The sequence below is a fragment of the Larus michahellis genome, chromosome 1, assembly GCF_964199755.1.
Source record: "Larus michahellis chromosome 1, bLarMic1.1, whole genome shotgun sequence".
NCBI classification, from domain to species: domain Eukaryota; kingdom Metazoa; phylum Chordata; class Aves; order Charadriiformes; family Laridae; genus Larus; species Larus michahellis.
The window spans coordinates 149,140,264-149,157,601 of record NC_133896.1 but is presented as its reverse complement, the minus strand read 5'-3'; the positions used below and the strand labels follow the sequence as shown (position 1 = coordinate 149,157,601).

Here is a 17,338-nt window from a genome sequence, read left to right as displayed (position 1 = left end):
AATTGAAGATACTCAAAATAGTATGACCAACCTTGATGAGATGATAAGAATTATCATAAAATGGCAATTTTTAGCTTCCAAATGCACTAAATACATTAACCACCTTTTTGGAAGCAACAGAAGTTTGCACTGCTGGGCTGTGACTAACAACACGCAAAGCACGTTCCTCTGAATGTGGGGGTTTTTTTCTCCACATGCTATTGTCACTTAACTTTTTTCAGTGAAGTATTTTTCTTAGCTAACTTCTCAGAACAAGAATACTTCTGTTTAAATGTTAACTGAAAAGCAAATTAAGTACCATGAATTATAGCTTAATATAATGCTAGTAATTTCTATAACTTTAAGTATTTTTTTAATCCTTGAGATTATTTAATTAATCCTCTAAGCATTATTAAACAGTAAGTGTCATCTCCCTTTTAAAAGCACAGAAACTAAGTCAGAAATGTGAAACCCAAGTGTAGAAAGAATTCACCTTGAGGGATATTGCAGCTCAACCATTCATGCCTCTCTCCTAGAGGCACCACCCCTCAACAGGACACAAGTATAAGGCTCTAATTCTGAAAAAAAAATATGCCTGAAATGTCCTTGTCTTTATTCCTTTGAGTAGGACTGCAGACAGAACACACTTACCTTATTCAGCTAAATACTTGCAAAGGAACGCAAGAAATCTGCACAACGCTGCATAAAGCAACACGGAACATTTATGTAAGCTTTTTGATTTAAAGTCCAACAGCTGGGGCCCCGTTCGGTCACCGAGGCACCTAATGCCAGGTTCTGTTGCCCAGCATGGGATTGCATCCACGGCACAGGACTTACAGGACATCCTCATCCCTGCAGCAAAGCAGCTGGAGCCCCGGCAGAAAACTGCAAAGCTCAGATGGTGCCACACTCCTAAATCGCCTCCCAGGAATTTTCTTCTGGGCAAGCTGGGGCAGGCTGCAGCAGCCCCAGGAGTTAGGCTGTTCAGAAAGCTGCAAAACTGCAAGTATCCTTCTCTTTAAAAATGTAAACGGAATTTTTCCTCACTGTGCACTTTTTTTTCCCCCTGTAATTTCAGCTACTGAAAGAATCTACAAGTACGCTACGAGATTATCCCTGCATATTATAAGGGAATAGTCAATTTAATACCTCTGTGATGGTCACATAACACTCAGATGGAGTAATCTGCAGATATTAAAGAGGGTTAGGTCTCTCATAACATTTCAGGGTCATTGATAAAGACCTACATTACTCTTCAGTTGGCTCGTTCCTGAACGAGGGATGGGATCTCCCGCAGGTGATAGGGGCTCTGTTCTCATCTCTGGGTAAGTCAGCCTCAGAGCCACAAAGTTATTCTAGTCCTTGTGGGTTTCCCTTTAGTTTCCTCTGCCGCATTTCCCCATCTTTTAAAAGCAGGAGTCTGTGTATATTTAGGTTTCATGTGCGCTCATTAGGACTTGCCTAATGTGATCACAATACTCTGTTCTGTTACACTGAGAATGGCAAAGGTTCATGGGAATTAGTCTCTCAAGTATTTTGAGCATTCATTTACCTAAAATTCCAGTGTGGTTTGTTTCAGAAAATTTTCATAAGGTTTGAAATCTAGAAAAATAATTCCACTATCAAAAAATTTTAACTCAGTCTGCCAGACTTCTCGATCAAAACCAATTCAGCCAATGTTTTCCACTAAAGCACAGGTCTCACAATTAAAAAAAAAAAATCTTTGTCCAATTCACTATCCTCTGCTCAAAAGTGAATGGATACACTCCAATAATAAAACATTTTGCACCAAACATAACTACTGCTGAGGTTCAATACCGGGTTTCAATACCAGGAAAAAAGAGAAAAGAAAAAAAAAAGTGCTGCAAGCCACCACTTAAAGATGGCATTCCCAAAGTCCTATTAAAGAAATAAGGATCATGAAAAGATACAGCCTCAAGAGGACAACTCCCATAATCCAAAAAATAATGCCTCATCTAATGCTTTTAATAGAGCAAAATGAAGAGCAAAATAATGAAGGCTTCAGACTCACCATATCTTTTAGCAACACGTTTAAATGTAAAAATAGTGACTAATAAGTTCAGCTGATTTTGGTAAATAAAAATGCAGGAATAATTTAAAAACCTGTCAAGGTTACACTTTTATTAGAAACATCATCACAGTGAAAGCTCTCCGCAGCAAACAGATACAGGGTGCATGGTAAATTAACCTAAATTATTCTCTCAAGCTCTGTATATCAGGAAGACCTTATGAGCTGCAGAGCTACCAAAGCAAAGCAAAAAATGTTGTCACAGCTTCACCAAAACACTGTTCACGAAAAGGCCGGGTCTTGCCAACTGGTGAATAGCTCTACAATCATTCCACAGTTGTGGTATGCATACGAAAACCCAGGAGCGCAAGTCCTACAAAAGAAACAGGAAGCATCGCATCCTAACATTTTACCTCCTGTTAGTGATTTTTCTGCACTGATTGCTTCCACGAAAAATGTGTATAATAAAATTGTGAGGAGCTGCTCAATTGATTCAAAATGCCACTGCTTTATACTTCCTTTCTGCATGAGGCAGGTAAAGTAAAATTACAGCTGCCTTTTTGTGATGGCTACATTATCAATGCACTAAGCAAATAATAAGAGATTGACATATTTCCCTTATTCTGCAATGTCAAAATACTATTTTGATCATCTGAAAACAAGAAAAAACAGATCAACATTTTCCTCTTTCCAAGGGGAACACTCCATCAACTCTAAAGCAGTACAAAGGACATATAGAAGGATTTTAAACGTAAAATGATCTAAAACGTTTAAAAATATAAAAATCTTGAATCTGTCTAAAGTAAACAATTACACTTATTTTTATTCCTGATCATCAGAAGAGCTGTTGAAGGTGAATATAATAAAAAACAGATTTTTGTGTTTTACATTTTCAAACATAGAACCATGACCCTGGTGGATCCTGATATATTATCCAAAAAGGAATATATAAGAAGTCTGCAGGGACAATAAGACTACCTAGTTCCTTTGAGACTGAAAATCTTACACTTTTTTAAAATAAAAGACGTAGTATGTACCAGAAAGATACAATCTTAGATCCCAAGATAACTCATAAGAAAGCCGCATCTTTTAGTTTAGCATGCTATGGTCCACAGTAGGAGTGTTAAACTGTTAACTCTTCATTGTTAATATTTACACACACAAAAAAAAAAAACCAAAAACATTTTTCCTATTCCACGCGGCTCTTCAAGATTTAAAAGTGCTTCCCGTACACTCCCATGAATTGAGCATCTTGGGTGAGGACAGTAGAGTGCAATGCATATTGCGAAATTGTCATCCAGACTGAGCGTGGACTTGAATGCTTGAAAATATCTTGAAATATTCCTTTCTGTGGACATTATTCTATGCATAATCTGCCTGTTGCTTTCCTCACCTGAACCAACTTTGAAGCGAGGACAAACCGTTACTTTCAACAGTTGCATTAAAATACCAAGAGTGCTTTAATGGCAGTAAGTGAAGTACCTACCACAGGTACAGAAGCACCTCAGGACCAGGATTTATCAATGTACTTGATGCAGCTGGGTACTTCATGTACCTGTCACTGATTCTAGCAAGAAATGGTTCCTACGGTTACAAATATATTACTAACTAAAATAGGGCTAAGGACTGTTCTCTGACCCCAAGCAGCACGCTTACCTGTGCTGATGCTACATAACACCTTACCCTGGGTCCCCTCTGTGCCCCTACGGTGCCCTTGCAGCCCTGGATACTATTATTATTTTTATGTGGCCTTTTTTCAATTCAAAGTGTCTGAAGCAGCACTGGGGTTGTCTTGCAAGTCATCACAGTAGTTCTTTCCCAGCATTAAACCAAAAAGTTGTACATAGAATCATGGAATGGTTTGGGTTGGAAGGGACCTTAAAGCTCATCGATTTCTAACCCCCCTGCCATGGGCAGGGACACCTCCCACTAGACCAGGTTCCTCATGGCCCCATCCAGCCTGGCCTTGAACACTTCCAGGGAAATATCACACTGCAGGGCATGGCATGAGGGCACGCACCACTGTTAGAGGATGCAGAGGCCATCTGGACATCCCACGCCCTGAGAAAACAACAAAGCTGTTAACCCTTTAACCGTGGCCACCTGCCTTGGGGACCATTCCCCCAGGCAGACATCTCAGAGCTCTGACAAGCAAGGGGGTTCACATGGACAAAATACTGACCGCACTGAGCTATACCTTGTGGTCAGCTACAATTAGAGCTGACAATGCCTGTGCTTGGTCAATTGTGTGCAGCACAGAGTACTATAGCAAATATTTGTAGTCACTATGGGTCATGGAGGGGGAAACTCACCAGATATTAAGTGCTAAAGGATTTTTCAGTTTTATCTTGTTTTTTCTCTTGACCTTCACTGTCAGTATAGTTGTGCCGTTCTTTGGTCATTTGCACACAAAATGAGGCGCGATGTGGGCAGAACGTACCCTAAGTCCAGGAACAATGCCTGGACATCGTAGGTCTGCAGCCAGCACAGTCCTATCAGTTGCACATGTTTGACAACCCTCAATTATCGCTCCCCTACTTCTTTTCTCCTCTAGACTTTCTACCTTTTCTGTGCTGGTTTTGTACCTCTTTTTTCCCCTCCTCCTCTCCCATTTCTTCTTTTAGAGAAGCAGCTGTAAAGCTCCACATGGAAGAAAGAAACAGATTTGCTCACTCATCTGGTTACCACATTTCACGTTGTGGGAAACAGCACCGTGTTTTTCACACATTAAGCACTTTACACATGACTATGATTAATTAGAAAATTCCTTCTGTTGTCGGCTTTACATACTGACTATCATGCTACCATAGCAGTATTTTCCCAGCTGCCGCAGACAGTGAGCTACATCAGAGGTAAAAACATTCTCCCCCCTCTCCTGGCATCACCACTCCTGCTTCAACAGTGGGTCTTCTCTTTCAGCCAGAGAAACAATCAGAAACTGGGACAGGCAACACAGGAGAAAAAGGGAGCTGGTGTTAAATAAGTTTTTGTGCTAAGAGAAAGCTCTTCCTTTTTGGCAAAAATGGCAATAATAATGCTTGCCATGAGACCACTTGCCCCCCACTGTCCTGGGGATAGCGACCTTCCCAAACACTGAGGTCCACATCTCCACAACTTGATAGCTGAGACACAACTCTGTATTATCACACTTCCCAGGAACTACATTATGTATTGTTAACCCTTAAGTAAAAACTTTGGTTTCAAGTTTCAGGGTGGGGCGGGAACAGTAAGTTTAATTCCTCTTTCACTCATATATTATTATTTCCCCTTACATATTCTTTTGGGAAATTGTGTATATATATATATATACACACACACACACACTTTTTAAACCTTCTCCACTTACTACCCTAATCCTAGTATCTTCTTCTGCATCACACAGAACAAGGTGTAGGTTTATCAGCTGAAAGTTGCACTCAAAAAAGTCCTCAAAATAATCTTTCATTCTTAAGAATAATTTAATTTTCTCTGTCATGGCTGAGTTCTTCAGTTTCGTTTTTCTTCTGTAATATGCCCCACTTCAAGCTACTGCAGGTAGATAGTGGCTCCTGGGGAAGGAACATACATTTTTTCTGCTGCACAGGGGCTGCAGATCACTCTGAAACCCAACTATTTAAAGACCCTGGTAACACACAGCATTGAAATTAATCTGCCAATGTATCATCAGAATAACAGCATTGCCTGTTCTTAAAGCCAGTGCTTATCCATTTCCAATAATCTGTGTAGTCCAAAGCAACAGGAAAAAAAGCTTAAAGCACATGGCATACAATGAAAAAATTCTGGGGAGAATAATATGCCAATTAAGTCTCACTCTCTTGTTTAATTGCTAATTGGGGGCAGGCTGAGGGAAGGCTGGTATTTAGTTGATTAAAACAGCTGCTTCAAACAAGCTATTTGAAGTTAACACAGAATCATTGCAATCTGAGGTGGAAGGACCCCTGAAAGCCCCTTGGAGCACATTCTGCAAATCCAAACCGCGACAGCTACCTCCTAATGGAGCTGTGTTTGTCTCTTTCTCTTCCCCTTTCATAGAATGTTTCAATAGAAAGAGTAGCGCTTCAGTATTTGCTCTAATTGAACAGCTACTGATTAGCTTCACAGCAATGGAGTAGCAGCTGCTTACGAGAACGAACACATGGTATACTGATTGGGAGACTGCTATACCTGAACATACAAAGCTGTGAGTAACAAAGATTACTTCGATGAATTGAGGGAAATGTGCTAGCCTCTCAGAAGCGTGTAGCGTTTCACTGGTAAAAATATTATGTCAGTGAATAAATTGGACTGTTCAAATTAATAAAAAACTTGTTATGCATACGTGTTTTCTTAAAAATCAAAAACATGCTTTTAAAGTTTCTGGATGAAAGAAAAAAATAACAATTCTATTTTCTAGAATTTATATTCACAAATAATGCTGTTATGTCAGGATCAAAATTGCTCTCGGCAGAATATATTTTCTGACTTATCTCAAGACACCTTGCAAACTGGCATTTTTAAAGATAATTTGAGTATATAATAACTCTAGTTATTCATGGAAATGTCCATGAAGCTATGACTTTTATTATAAAATAAGAAATTAATAAAAGCAAATTAATTCTTTTTAAATAAGAAAGTGGGGGAGTTACAAAGAACTGCTGAACACCAAAGATTTAATAATATACTTCCAGGCAACAAAGAAAAGTAATCATTTTTTATAATGATGCATAATTACAAAGGGTTTTATCTGGGAGGTTGCAAAGGTTCCTTCCTTTACCAACAAAAAGATAATCCCTTTCCCAGAGATGATCTCTTTCACAAAGGATTCTCATTCTTAAGCCCTGTGAAAAATAGGTAGAAACTTGCTCTATATTTAGCATTTTGATACAGAATCATAGAACGGTTTGGGTTGGAAGGGACCTTTAAAGGTCATCTAGTCCAACCACCCTGCAATGAGCAGGGACATCTTCAACTAGATCAGGTTGCTCACAGTCCCCTCCAATGTTTCCAGGGATGGGGCATCTACCACCTCTCTGGGCAACCTGTGACAGTGTTTCACCACCCTCATTGTAAAAACTTCTTCCTTCTATCTAGTCTAAATCTATCCTCTTTTAGTTTAAAACCATTACCCCTTGTTCATCTGCTAAAAAGTTTGTCCATACCTTTCCTGTAGGCTCCCTTTTAGTACTGGAAATGTGCTATAAGGTCTCCCCTGGAGCCTTCTCTTCTCCAGACTGAACAACCCCAACTCTCTCAGCCTGTCCTCATAGGAGAGGTGTTCCATCTCTGCGATCTTTTTTGTGGCCCTCCTGGACCCACTCCAACAGGTCCATGTGTTTCCTGTGCTGAGGACCTCAGAGCTGGACACAGTACTCAGTACTCGAGGTGGGGTCTCACGAGAGCAGAGTAGAGGGGCAGAATCACCTCCCTCGACCTGCTGGCCATGCTGCTTTTGATGCAACTCAGGATACAGTTGGCTTTCTGGGCTGTGAGCACACATTACCAGCTCATGTTCAGCTTTTCATACAGTAGTACAAAGAGGAGAAGGAGCAATAGGAACATGAGCCAACTCCCCACCTGTTCAGATTTTCATAGAATGGTTTAGGTTAGAAGGGACCGTAAAGATCACCTAATTCCAACTTCCCTGACGTGGGGGATTCCACTAGGTTATTATGCATTTCGGTAGTCTACTGGGGACAACTTGGGAGTGAATATTATCGGATAGCTTTTTCATCTCTCTTCCAAGTACTAACTTTGACCAGACAAGTAGGAAGGTCACTCACCCATGATACACAGCTTGCAGTGCTTATTATTAAGGTGGTTTTTTAGGTAATGATGCCTTCCCATAAGACAAAACTCAACATTAATTATTTAAAATTGACAAATTTAAGGCACATCTATGGCTAGGAGAGGAGACCATCCCTTTCTGTATGTTAACACTGACAATTTTCAGTGACTTACTTTCTCTAAAGGCATTCCTGGCACCCAAGAGAAAATTCTAGCAATTTGAATGGGACCTGATGTAGTGTAAACCGAGGTGATCCAGAAGTGTCCTATCTTTTTTGTCTGTTTGTCTTTTAGAAGTATAGTCAATAGGTTTATATACCAGGTAAGGAAGATTTTTTGCAGCACCTTCCCTGGTACAAGAAGGTAGGAAAAGAAGATTCTTGATGGCTTTCTGAAAAATCTTACTTTGTAGTGTCACAGGGAAATATCTAGGCACTCTAGCAACTGAGTTTCTCTTGCTCTCAGGATCAAATCTCTAAGCATGCAGAAAGCCTCATCTGTTTTATAATGTCATAGTAATGAAAACGCGTATCTCATACAAAGCATATGCATAGAAGGAAAATTCTCCTTAATTCTCTTACAAAACAGGTAGTATCACCTCTAGAACAGCTCAAAAATGCTTTGGTTCTTAATACCGGAAAATGCTTTGGTCCCTAGAGCTGTGAACAGGTAGGCTGAGTGCACCTTGTGCTGAATGGGCACTGAGGTCCCTTAAAACCAATGTCTGGACAAGACCTAACTTCCTAAGCAGTGACATCTCTTCTCTGACCTTTCTATCAGATGGGATTCAAGAGACATGGTACAATCCACTGAGGAGAGGACTGTCACTTCTGTCTTTTTAATAGAATCCTAATCCCAAAGGTAATTTTACCTGGAACAAGGCAAATCACTACAAGTGGTACTCATTTTGCCTAAATTAGTTACCTCTCATGAAGATCTCCACCACTGAGTTAGTCATGTTGGACTCCCCTTATACTCAAAAGAGAGAAGTAAACTTCTGGGGGCTGCAATAGATCTGTTCTGTTGTAGACAGCTACATTAGTCTTTAGAAGGGCTTATCTTTCTCCACAGATAACAAATGGGGCCAAGTTATATCAACCGTATCAAAAGTTGTCCTCCCTATGCTAAAGAGACCCCACACACGCAGGTTCAGACATGTCCTACAGAGTATTAAAAAATCTGTTGCATGGTCAGTGGAAGCCTGGATCCTAAGTCTTCTGCAGCCAAAAGTGAAAAAAACATCAATCCCAGGGAAGAAACCGTTATACTCAGCTATATTTGTACAAAGCTTGCTAAGAAATTATACTTAGTGAATTATTTCTTACTTGTAAAGAAATTGAGAATGTTTAGGAGTTATTATTAAATTTCACCACTCAAACAGAAGCCTGAGAACAATGATGAAAACCAAAAAGACTGAATAAAAAGGCATAAAAGCATGAAGACAAAAACTCAACGTACTCAACAGTCATTGACACAGCTTTACCAAGACTTTTAGAGACTACTGAGGTGAGCAACCTGAAAAAGACATATATTTAGTCCTACTGAATTATAGAAATTATACCCCAGGGAAATTTAGGGTTGGAAGAGCCGCAGAGGCAAACTGTGAAGAACTTGGAAAGTTCTTCTACTCTTGGTGAATGTACTTCACTGACCACAGACCAGGAAAAGATTGCTGAAAAAATCCAGTAGAAGAAAGCCAACAGTGAGGCAATGCACCAGTGCAACATGCCTGTCATAAGGGAAACCCGGGATATTTCTAAAGCTAGGTTGTGAACTCAGCACCTTGAGCAGATGTTATCTGTTGCGATACAGAACAGCCTGGTATTCAAGCCTATGGCTATAAATGATGCAAAATATCCCTATAAATTTTGAAAGATATTTAATGATTCATGTCAACACCTCAACCCTAGCACCGGAAAGACTTCTATTCCTAAAAGTCAGAAAATATCATGACCAAAAATAAAATTTAAATTATTAGTTAAAAAAATAATGTTCAGAGACTAAAAGAGAGTGGGCACTTCCATCTGAGGACAACATTGTAGTAGGCACTATTCAGTTTCTATTTAGTTCTAGTTTAGTTTACATTTCTATTCAATGTAATGACAATAAAAATGTTTTCATGCTCACACTTACCAACAATTTCACTCGGCTCTTTATTGTAAAGTTTTTTGTTCCAGTAAAGAAGTCTGAGAAAAGGAAAGGAGACCAGAACAACAAGGCAAATGCCAACAAACATATGCCCTGTGAAGGCTGCAAAATCCAATCCCTGGAAATAAAAATTAAAACCTAAATTAAAATTCAGTTATTTTCCTATATGACATACAGGGAAAAGTATTCAACTATATATGTATTTTAGCAATCAATAATAAATATAAAGCAATAAAGTAAGTTCCAAGTACAGTATATGTTGTATTTCATCTGTTTCAAGGAGATGAGACACATCACGATTTAATTCAGAGAACTAAAAAATAGCATTACGAGTTTTTCTGAAATATATTTAGTGTTCCTGAAGTAGACAGAAAAAAAAAAAAGACCAAACATAAATTGAATCATTAAATTTCACTTTCATCACTTAAATCACTGTAAATTCACAGAAATAGTTAATTTTAATGACCAGCTTTTATTTTAAACTGATGACGACATGGATTTTTACAGTAATTCTATCTGAACCAGGATTTAATCCACTCACTAATATTCTTCTACAATAAAAGTAATATATGTCAATATTCTGTTTGGTTTTCTGCCCGCTTAATAAATGGACAGATTTCTTTACATTTTGCACAATGAGACCCTTTAATGAATGGGTTCTCAAAAAGGTTAGGCAGAATACATTAAAAAGCTACTGCTTTAAGCAATAAGAATGAATAGTGTCAACCCGCCCTAAAACTTTGAACTTAGCCATGCTGTGAGTAGGACGTTGGACTAGATGATCTCCAGGACCCCCTTCAAATGAATCATTCCATGATTCTATATTGCACACACTGTGGTGGATCAGGGCTAGTCTTTGGGCTGGGATTTTCTGAAGTAGTCATGACTAGCCTGTCCAAAAGTTGTCCATGAAGCTCCCAGGGGGATCACATCCAAGTACTCTGGTAGCAAGGAACTGTCTTATATTCACAGAGCAGAGGTTGTCTGAACTGGTGATACCAGCAGAGCAGCTCTGTGGCACTTGGAAGAAAGCATGGTCCAAGCCCTGAATAGCTCAGGTTGTCCAAACTGAATTTTCAGAGCATCCACTGATTTCCCAGAGACTCTATAAAGTCGCTGGATCTCCCTGTGCCACACCTCTGTGTCTCTACAAGGATGAGAATGACTTGCCTTTTACCAAATACCTATAGACCCTTCTGTAATGCCAAGAGAAATTAAAAACAGTTATATTGCCTCCTACTAAAAGAATTTATGTGGAAATGTCCCAGTCTCTGGTTCAAAAAAGGAAAAAAAGGTTTCTCTGTTGCACCAGAGGGCATAATAAAAAATGCAAGACACAAGAAACTGATTAAAGTCGTAAAGAGCTTTTGTAGCCAGATAAAGATTAGTGCTCTTTTGCAAAAAATCCACAGTTTGCAGATAGTTAAATAAGTCTCAGACATAAATACACCGACCTAGGATTAGAATTTGATCCTATGAAAGATACAGGTTTCAGCTTCATAAGCTAAAGAAAGTCATCCTTAGTTGCTATTTAGTATTAGATTCCTTACCGCTTCTACTCTTCAGCCACTAAAAGGTGAAACTGTCTACCTGTTCTTTTGCAGTCCTTTCATTATAACAGAGCTACTGCCATTTCTTTTATGAAAGTAGAAGGATTATTTTAAGAATCAGACAGAAAAACATGATGCCACAAAGGAAAATAATATACCTTCATTCAGTTTACCTGCATAATAGGTCAGCCAGTCAAATGTCTGACATCTCTGCAAGACAGACTTTACAAGTCAATTTTTATAAATACTCAGGAAGATTGGCCTCTGTGCATCAAGTCAAGATTCAGAGCCACAGGAGACATTTCTATGAATGATGAAATCGACATTCATAACTCTAGAAAATTTACAAATAGAGGGGGAAAAAATTGCCTTACGCAAAGGCTCAATGTTTGTAAGACCTGCCCCCAAAGTATATCAACTCCATATTCCCCATGCATATTTCCTTAATGATAACCATTTAAAATTGACAATAAAACTAATTTATATATGGGTTGCCCCTAAGATTATAGCCAAAGAGAAAAATCAGAAAATTTTGGCCAGAAAAATCAGAATCCTTAAAAGCAAAGTTTGGAAATTACTCAAGTATTGACAAGGTGACATTAAACAGTTCAAGAAGTACGGAAAATAAGTATTCCGTTTTGTACGGTCTCTAAAATGACCCAGCAACAGGTAGGAAGCTGAAAGAAATTGAGCTGTATAAACTCTGAAGCTACACCAGTGCCTAAACCTAACCGGAAAAAAAATTTATCCTCTGAAAAATTAATTGACTGGGAAACAGCTAGTTGACTAGCAATAAAGTAATTAGAGGTGATCAGAATATACTCAACTCAGAATTAGCAGAACAAGGAAAATTACTTTTGCATTCAACCTCGTCTTAAAAAGAGCAGTGGACATAAAGCTTTTCTTAGGCTGGCAGCAATGTGCCCACATCATGAAGAAGGATACCAGCTACCAGGCAGAGTATGCCAGCAGAAATTCTCTGCAGAGATACTCAGGCAAAAAGCTAATTGCGAATGTAGGAAATAAAAATAGAAACCCAAAGAATTCTTGGAAACTCACAAGTTCAAATATGTGATGTCTCAATCATACGTTAATGGAACTTGAATTTAAGGAAGTGGTTTATTGCAAGCAAGAGCAAAGATTTAAAAAGCCACTTGCTCCTACGTTTTGATTATCACACCAATTTCAGAGCAAAACAACTGTGCTTTGTCACGGAAATGCCACAATGCAGCAGCTTCTCAAATAAAAAAAAATACAGCACAAGAAATGTGCTGCTTGAAACCCACAAAACTAATTTCTCTATGAAAAGAAAAATCACATCAACCTAGAAGGCAAACTAAAATGCTGAGCTGAAGAAGGATGTCTCAGGTCTGACTGATAGCTGAAAGGAATTTAAATGAGATGGAGATCGCAATACTCTAAAAGAAAATCAGGATTAACACAGCTTCGTGACACAAGAGCTGACATAGATAAGACTTAAAAGTGGTTTGGAGATACCATCACAAGAGAAAAAAAAAATTATTTACTAGATTTTTTGGTAATCCTATCCAGGAGCTTACCCAAACTTTTCAAAGAGAGTAGCTGAGCTGAGATTCAGGATTTTGTTAAACTTCATAGTATCACCCTACTGATCTTTCTTATCTCTGAGATCCCGGGGGAAAAAGAAAACATGCTGCTTTGTGGCAACTGCAGAACAGCTTGCCAACTCAGCGGAAACAAATCGTTTTCTAACATGGAGCATGCTTATTTCAGGTAAGAGCTTGCATGACAGTATTGCCTGTGATAGTGCAAGGCTGGATTCAATTCTCTTTCCATCCTTTGCTCCTGGCTTTCCTCCCTGTTTCCTCTGTGCAATGATCCACAAGAGCCAGTGTGTAAAAATGAAACCTGGCGGTCGCTAGCCTTAGACAACTTGCACCCTGTAGCCATGAGGAGGCTGAGGACTACCACGTGCTCTCCTTTTCATGGCTGATATCTGAAGGGCTCACAGTGAAAAACAGACCATTGCCCACCCTGATGCTTTGGGCTGGGTGTTTAGCAGCAGCCTCTCTGCAGCACCCAGGGTATGCTTTCAGGGAAGGACAAGGCAGATTTCACACCAGACGTTGTCAGGTAGCTAGTAGTCAACTGGCAAACTGGAGAACTATAAGAGACTGAAGATCTTAAAGAGACTAAAGAGTTTACATTGTACCACAGATACAAACGATGCAGCAGAGGATGCCAAGATGGTGGCACCAGTTGCTCCTTCTCCCTTTCCCACAGCCTAGAAAGGGCACACAGCATCTCCACAGAGCCTACATTCATGCCCTTTGTGGCTGTGGATAACATATTTTATACCTCCTGAGTCCTCTGCACTGGCTTCAGCATTGTAAAAACACATTGAAGGGCTCCACGTCTGCTGCATACAACAAAACGTCATTTTCATAAAGATTTTCTTTTTCCTGCACAATAGACTGAAATAGAATTGACACGCTCAATAGGCAAGAAATACTTTTCTTCCAGGAGATTTCAATCCATCAAATAAATACAATACATGCTTCAAATGCCCCTTACTTGAGGCTATGCTGATTGTGTTAAATTTCTCCCATTCCCCAGTCGACAGAAAATCTTAAAATTTTGTTTTAGCGTGACAACAACCTAAAGGTTCCACTGCCTACAGATTCAGAGCTGAAACAGAGTGGGTATTGTTCCTCGGTTTATAGTTTTAAATGCAAAGTCAAATATATCAATTTCATAGTAGGAGGAAGTATCGTACTGTTTTCCTAAAATACTAATTTTCTGTCCTCCTGATTTATTTATTTTTTTTTACTGCTTTTGGAGGTGTGACGTTACCTTCTAGTAATTCAGACCTTTCCAGAGGAAATCTGCCATTTTAGAGCAAAGAGAAAGCAAAAATTATAGCTAGGTGCAGAAATTCAGGGAGCAGCAAATACTGTGCTTCTAGACAGAATGCCCTTCCTGTAATATTTTAAGATTAATAAAATGAGGAAGAGCAAGAGTAATTTATTATTTCTACACTGGTTTAAACATCCCTTCTGGCTGAGTGACTGAGATCTACATTGTCTCAGGAGGAACTGCTCATGACATCGCTGAGCCAGAAATCACTGAGGGTCTAACACAGGTACGTTAAAATAATCCATATCTGAGACATTGATAAATCTACTATTTTGCCTTTCACTATACCCTTTAATGATTACTACATGCAGAGATGGGGAAAAAAATCTGAAATCAGCCATAAACCCATAAATTTTATTTCATATACCTTACCTAGGATTTCGCTTTTTGCTTGAGAAAAGGAATCAATTAAACATTGACAGAAAGGGCAGGAGTTTTACAAATCGATTAAAAATTTTAACAGCCTTGTAAACAGCAAACTCAACAAAAATAGCGTAGTAAACTATGGGAATCCATTTCACAATCTGCCAGTGCTTGAAATACCTTTATAGATTCATATATAGGACTTTCTCTCTTCCATTTTTCAGAAATATCTACTTCTATTGGTAAATTTTGGGGACCACAATTTTTCATGAAATATAACCACCTAATATTGCATGATGCTAAATTTCAGCATGAAGGCTGCAAGTCTCCAAAAGGCAGAACAGGATAACCTGATGGCTGTCCATTTTCCAGGGAATTCCTTTTAAATGGCAGGAATAACTCTGAGTGGGATGCTGAAAACCCAAAATCCTCAGAAAACATCAGATTAACAGTACAAGCTTTATCACATACTAACAGAGACAGTAAATAAGAGGATATAATCCAGTGGCTAGCACATGCTAAAACTGCCTTTGCTCTTATCATTACCTCTTTTAAACAGATTAAAGCTAGATACACCAGAACACACTATGTTCACACCACCATTTTGTTCTGGAGACCAATTCACCATCCATTTGCTAAAGATCTTGTAATCACAGCCTAAGCTTCTGATTTCAAAGGTGTGACTGTAGAGACTTGTGATGTTCCCAAATACAGAGAACTTAATGTTCAAACCTTCTGAGAGCAATGACCATTTCAAAGCGGTTCATGCCCTATTGTGCATATAAAAACAGAGTTCCCAAAGTCTGAAGCACTTATCTCTTCAATATAAAAATATAATTTTGCTAACAATGGCCACTCAGTAGCAGTGCTCTGAAGGTAACAAAAGATTAGAAAAAGTGTTGTATTTTGTATTCACTGAATGAGTTTTCGATTTGCTCTCAATGAAAACTCTTATTTTCCTTTCCTAATATTACAACTTAAATGCTGTTGTGTGAGACTTCTTCCAACTCCAAGCAAGAACAAGCAAGAGTACAACAAATCTTCTTCCCCTATTATGTAAATGTTCCACTGATTTAAGGCATGGTGGTAGGGGAAAATGTCAGTATTATAAATTAACTACTGCTACAAAGAAAAAAATCCTTTTGGCATCCATTTGCATCTCAAGACAAATAAACAGACTTATCCCTACATTTTAATGAGTAAACCGTAACAAAAACCTTATTTATTCAAACACACTTTAAATAAAAAATTCTTAATATGACATGAGTTTTCCCCAGAACCTAGGGAGAAAAATCTCTCCAGCACTACAGTAAACATTTCTAGTGCTGTAACCCAATAACAGCACTCAAAGTAACAAGGCTGCACTTCATTTTGTATTGATTTAAAATCCAAGGTTTTCTAAGGAAGCGTAAACTTGCACAATACCTTACTAGGGCTGCTTTTAGAGATTGCTGTACTGCAGTAAAAGTTCAGGAAGATTGGTAAAAGTCTCTTCCCAATGGCCCGTAATAAAATAGAAAAAAACATCTACATAGTGCAATATACTATCCAGCCTCCTACAGCAGTTACACTGGAAAAGAAGTGCAAGAGGATGAAAAGGCGAATTTCAATGACAATATCAAGGAGAAAAGAATCCTAGAATGACAAATATATGACCATAATGCTAAAAAGAGGTAAAAAAACAGATAATTTCTGTAGAAAACATCATAACAGACACTATAAAAATTACTGCATGAAGTCCTGTTACCAAAATGCCATTATTGCATTCAAGAACTTTTACCTCAAACACTTCTAAAAAACAAAAGAATAAATTTTACTTGGTCCAAATATAGTAGACATCCCACGCATTTCAGAGGCAGATTTGGGGTTGATCATATAACCCTTCCTCACAGCAGCCTTTGCTAGAAGTAGTTTCAGAAACAAGAAAACAACGTCTATGTTTCTTCTTCTGGAAAAAAGAGAGCCTGCTAGAGCAGGTGGGCAAAATTAGGGATCGAGCTATTAGTTCAACAGTGCAGACTGTAAGAGGCCAGATGGTCCAGCTCCCTCCCTGCCCTCGCTCTTGGCTTTATTCAGTTACTCCTCCCAGTGGTCTCCAAGGCAAATCTCCTTTGCAGGGAAGGAGCCCTAAGCAGTGAGGACATAAGCCAGTCTGTGCCACTCAGCCTGAGCGCCAAGGACGGGTCTCTGACCCCCTTTTATTGATACATGTGTATATATATATGCACACACATATATATATAAAAAAAAAAAAACAAATGAGAATATAGGAAAGAAAAAGCAAAAGTCCCATGGTCCTGTGTTGAATCTGATCTATTTTATTATGTCCTTATTTCTGCGATGCAACAACAGTTCTGAAAACAATCTGGAGTCAAAACATTTGGAAAGTTTTTGTGCTTGTTTCAAATACAGAATTTGCTATAATGTCACATTTGCAAGGGTATTTGTACACCTGAGTCCTGCAAAAATTATAATATCTCATTCAAGAGAAATGTAAAATTGTTTCCTTTCAGTGTGATTGCTTAATTGCTTCTCGTGTTTATAGCCACTTATAACGGTTCTATAGAGATGATGAGTTTCGGACTATTTAGGAAAGTGACCTGCATGGCAG

General features: G+C 38.7%; 1 protein-coding gene across 1 annotated transcript in view; it reads right to left on the bottom strand.

Annotated features, from left to right (window-relative positions):
* Positions 1 to 17,338, bottom strand: part of OCA2 (OCA2 melanosomal transmembrane protein) — a 173,212-nt gene that overhangs the window by 91,650 nt on the left and 64,224 nt on the right. Inside the window, exon 14 of the mRNA XM_074608185.1 lies at positions 9,905 to 10,037. Within this exon, the coding sequence (XP_074464286.1) occupies positions 9,905 to 10,037 (133 nt within the window). The remainder of the gene's footprint in view (positions 1 to 9,904; positions 10,038 to 17,338) is intronic.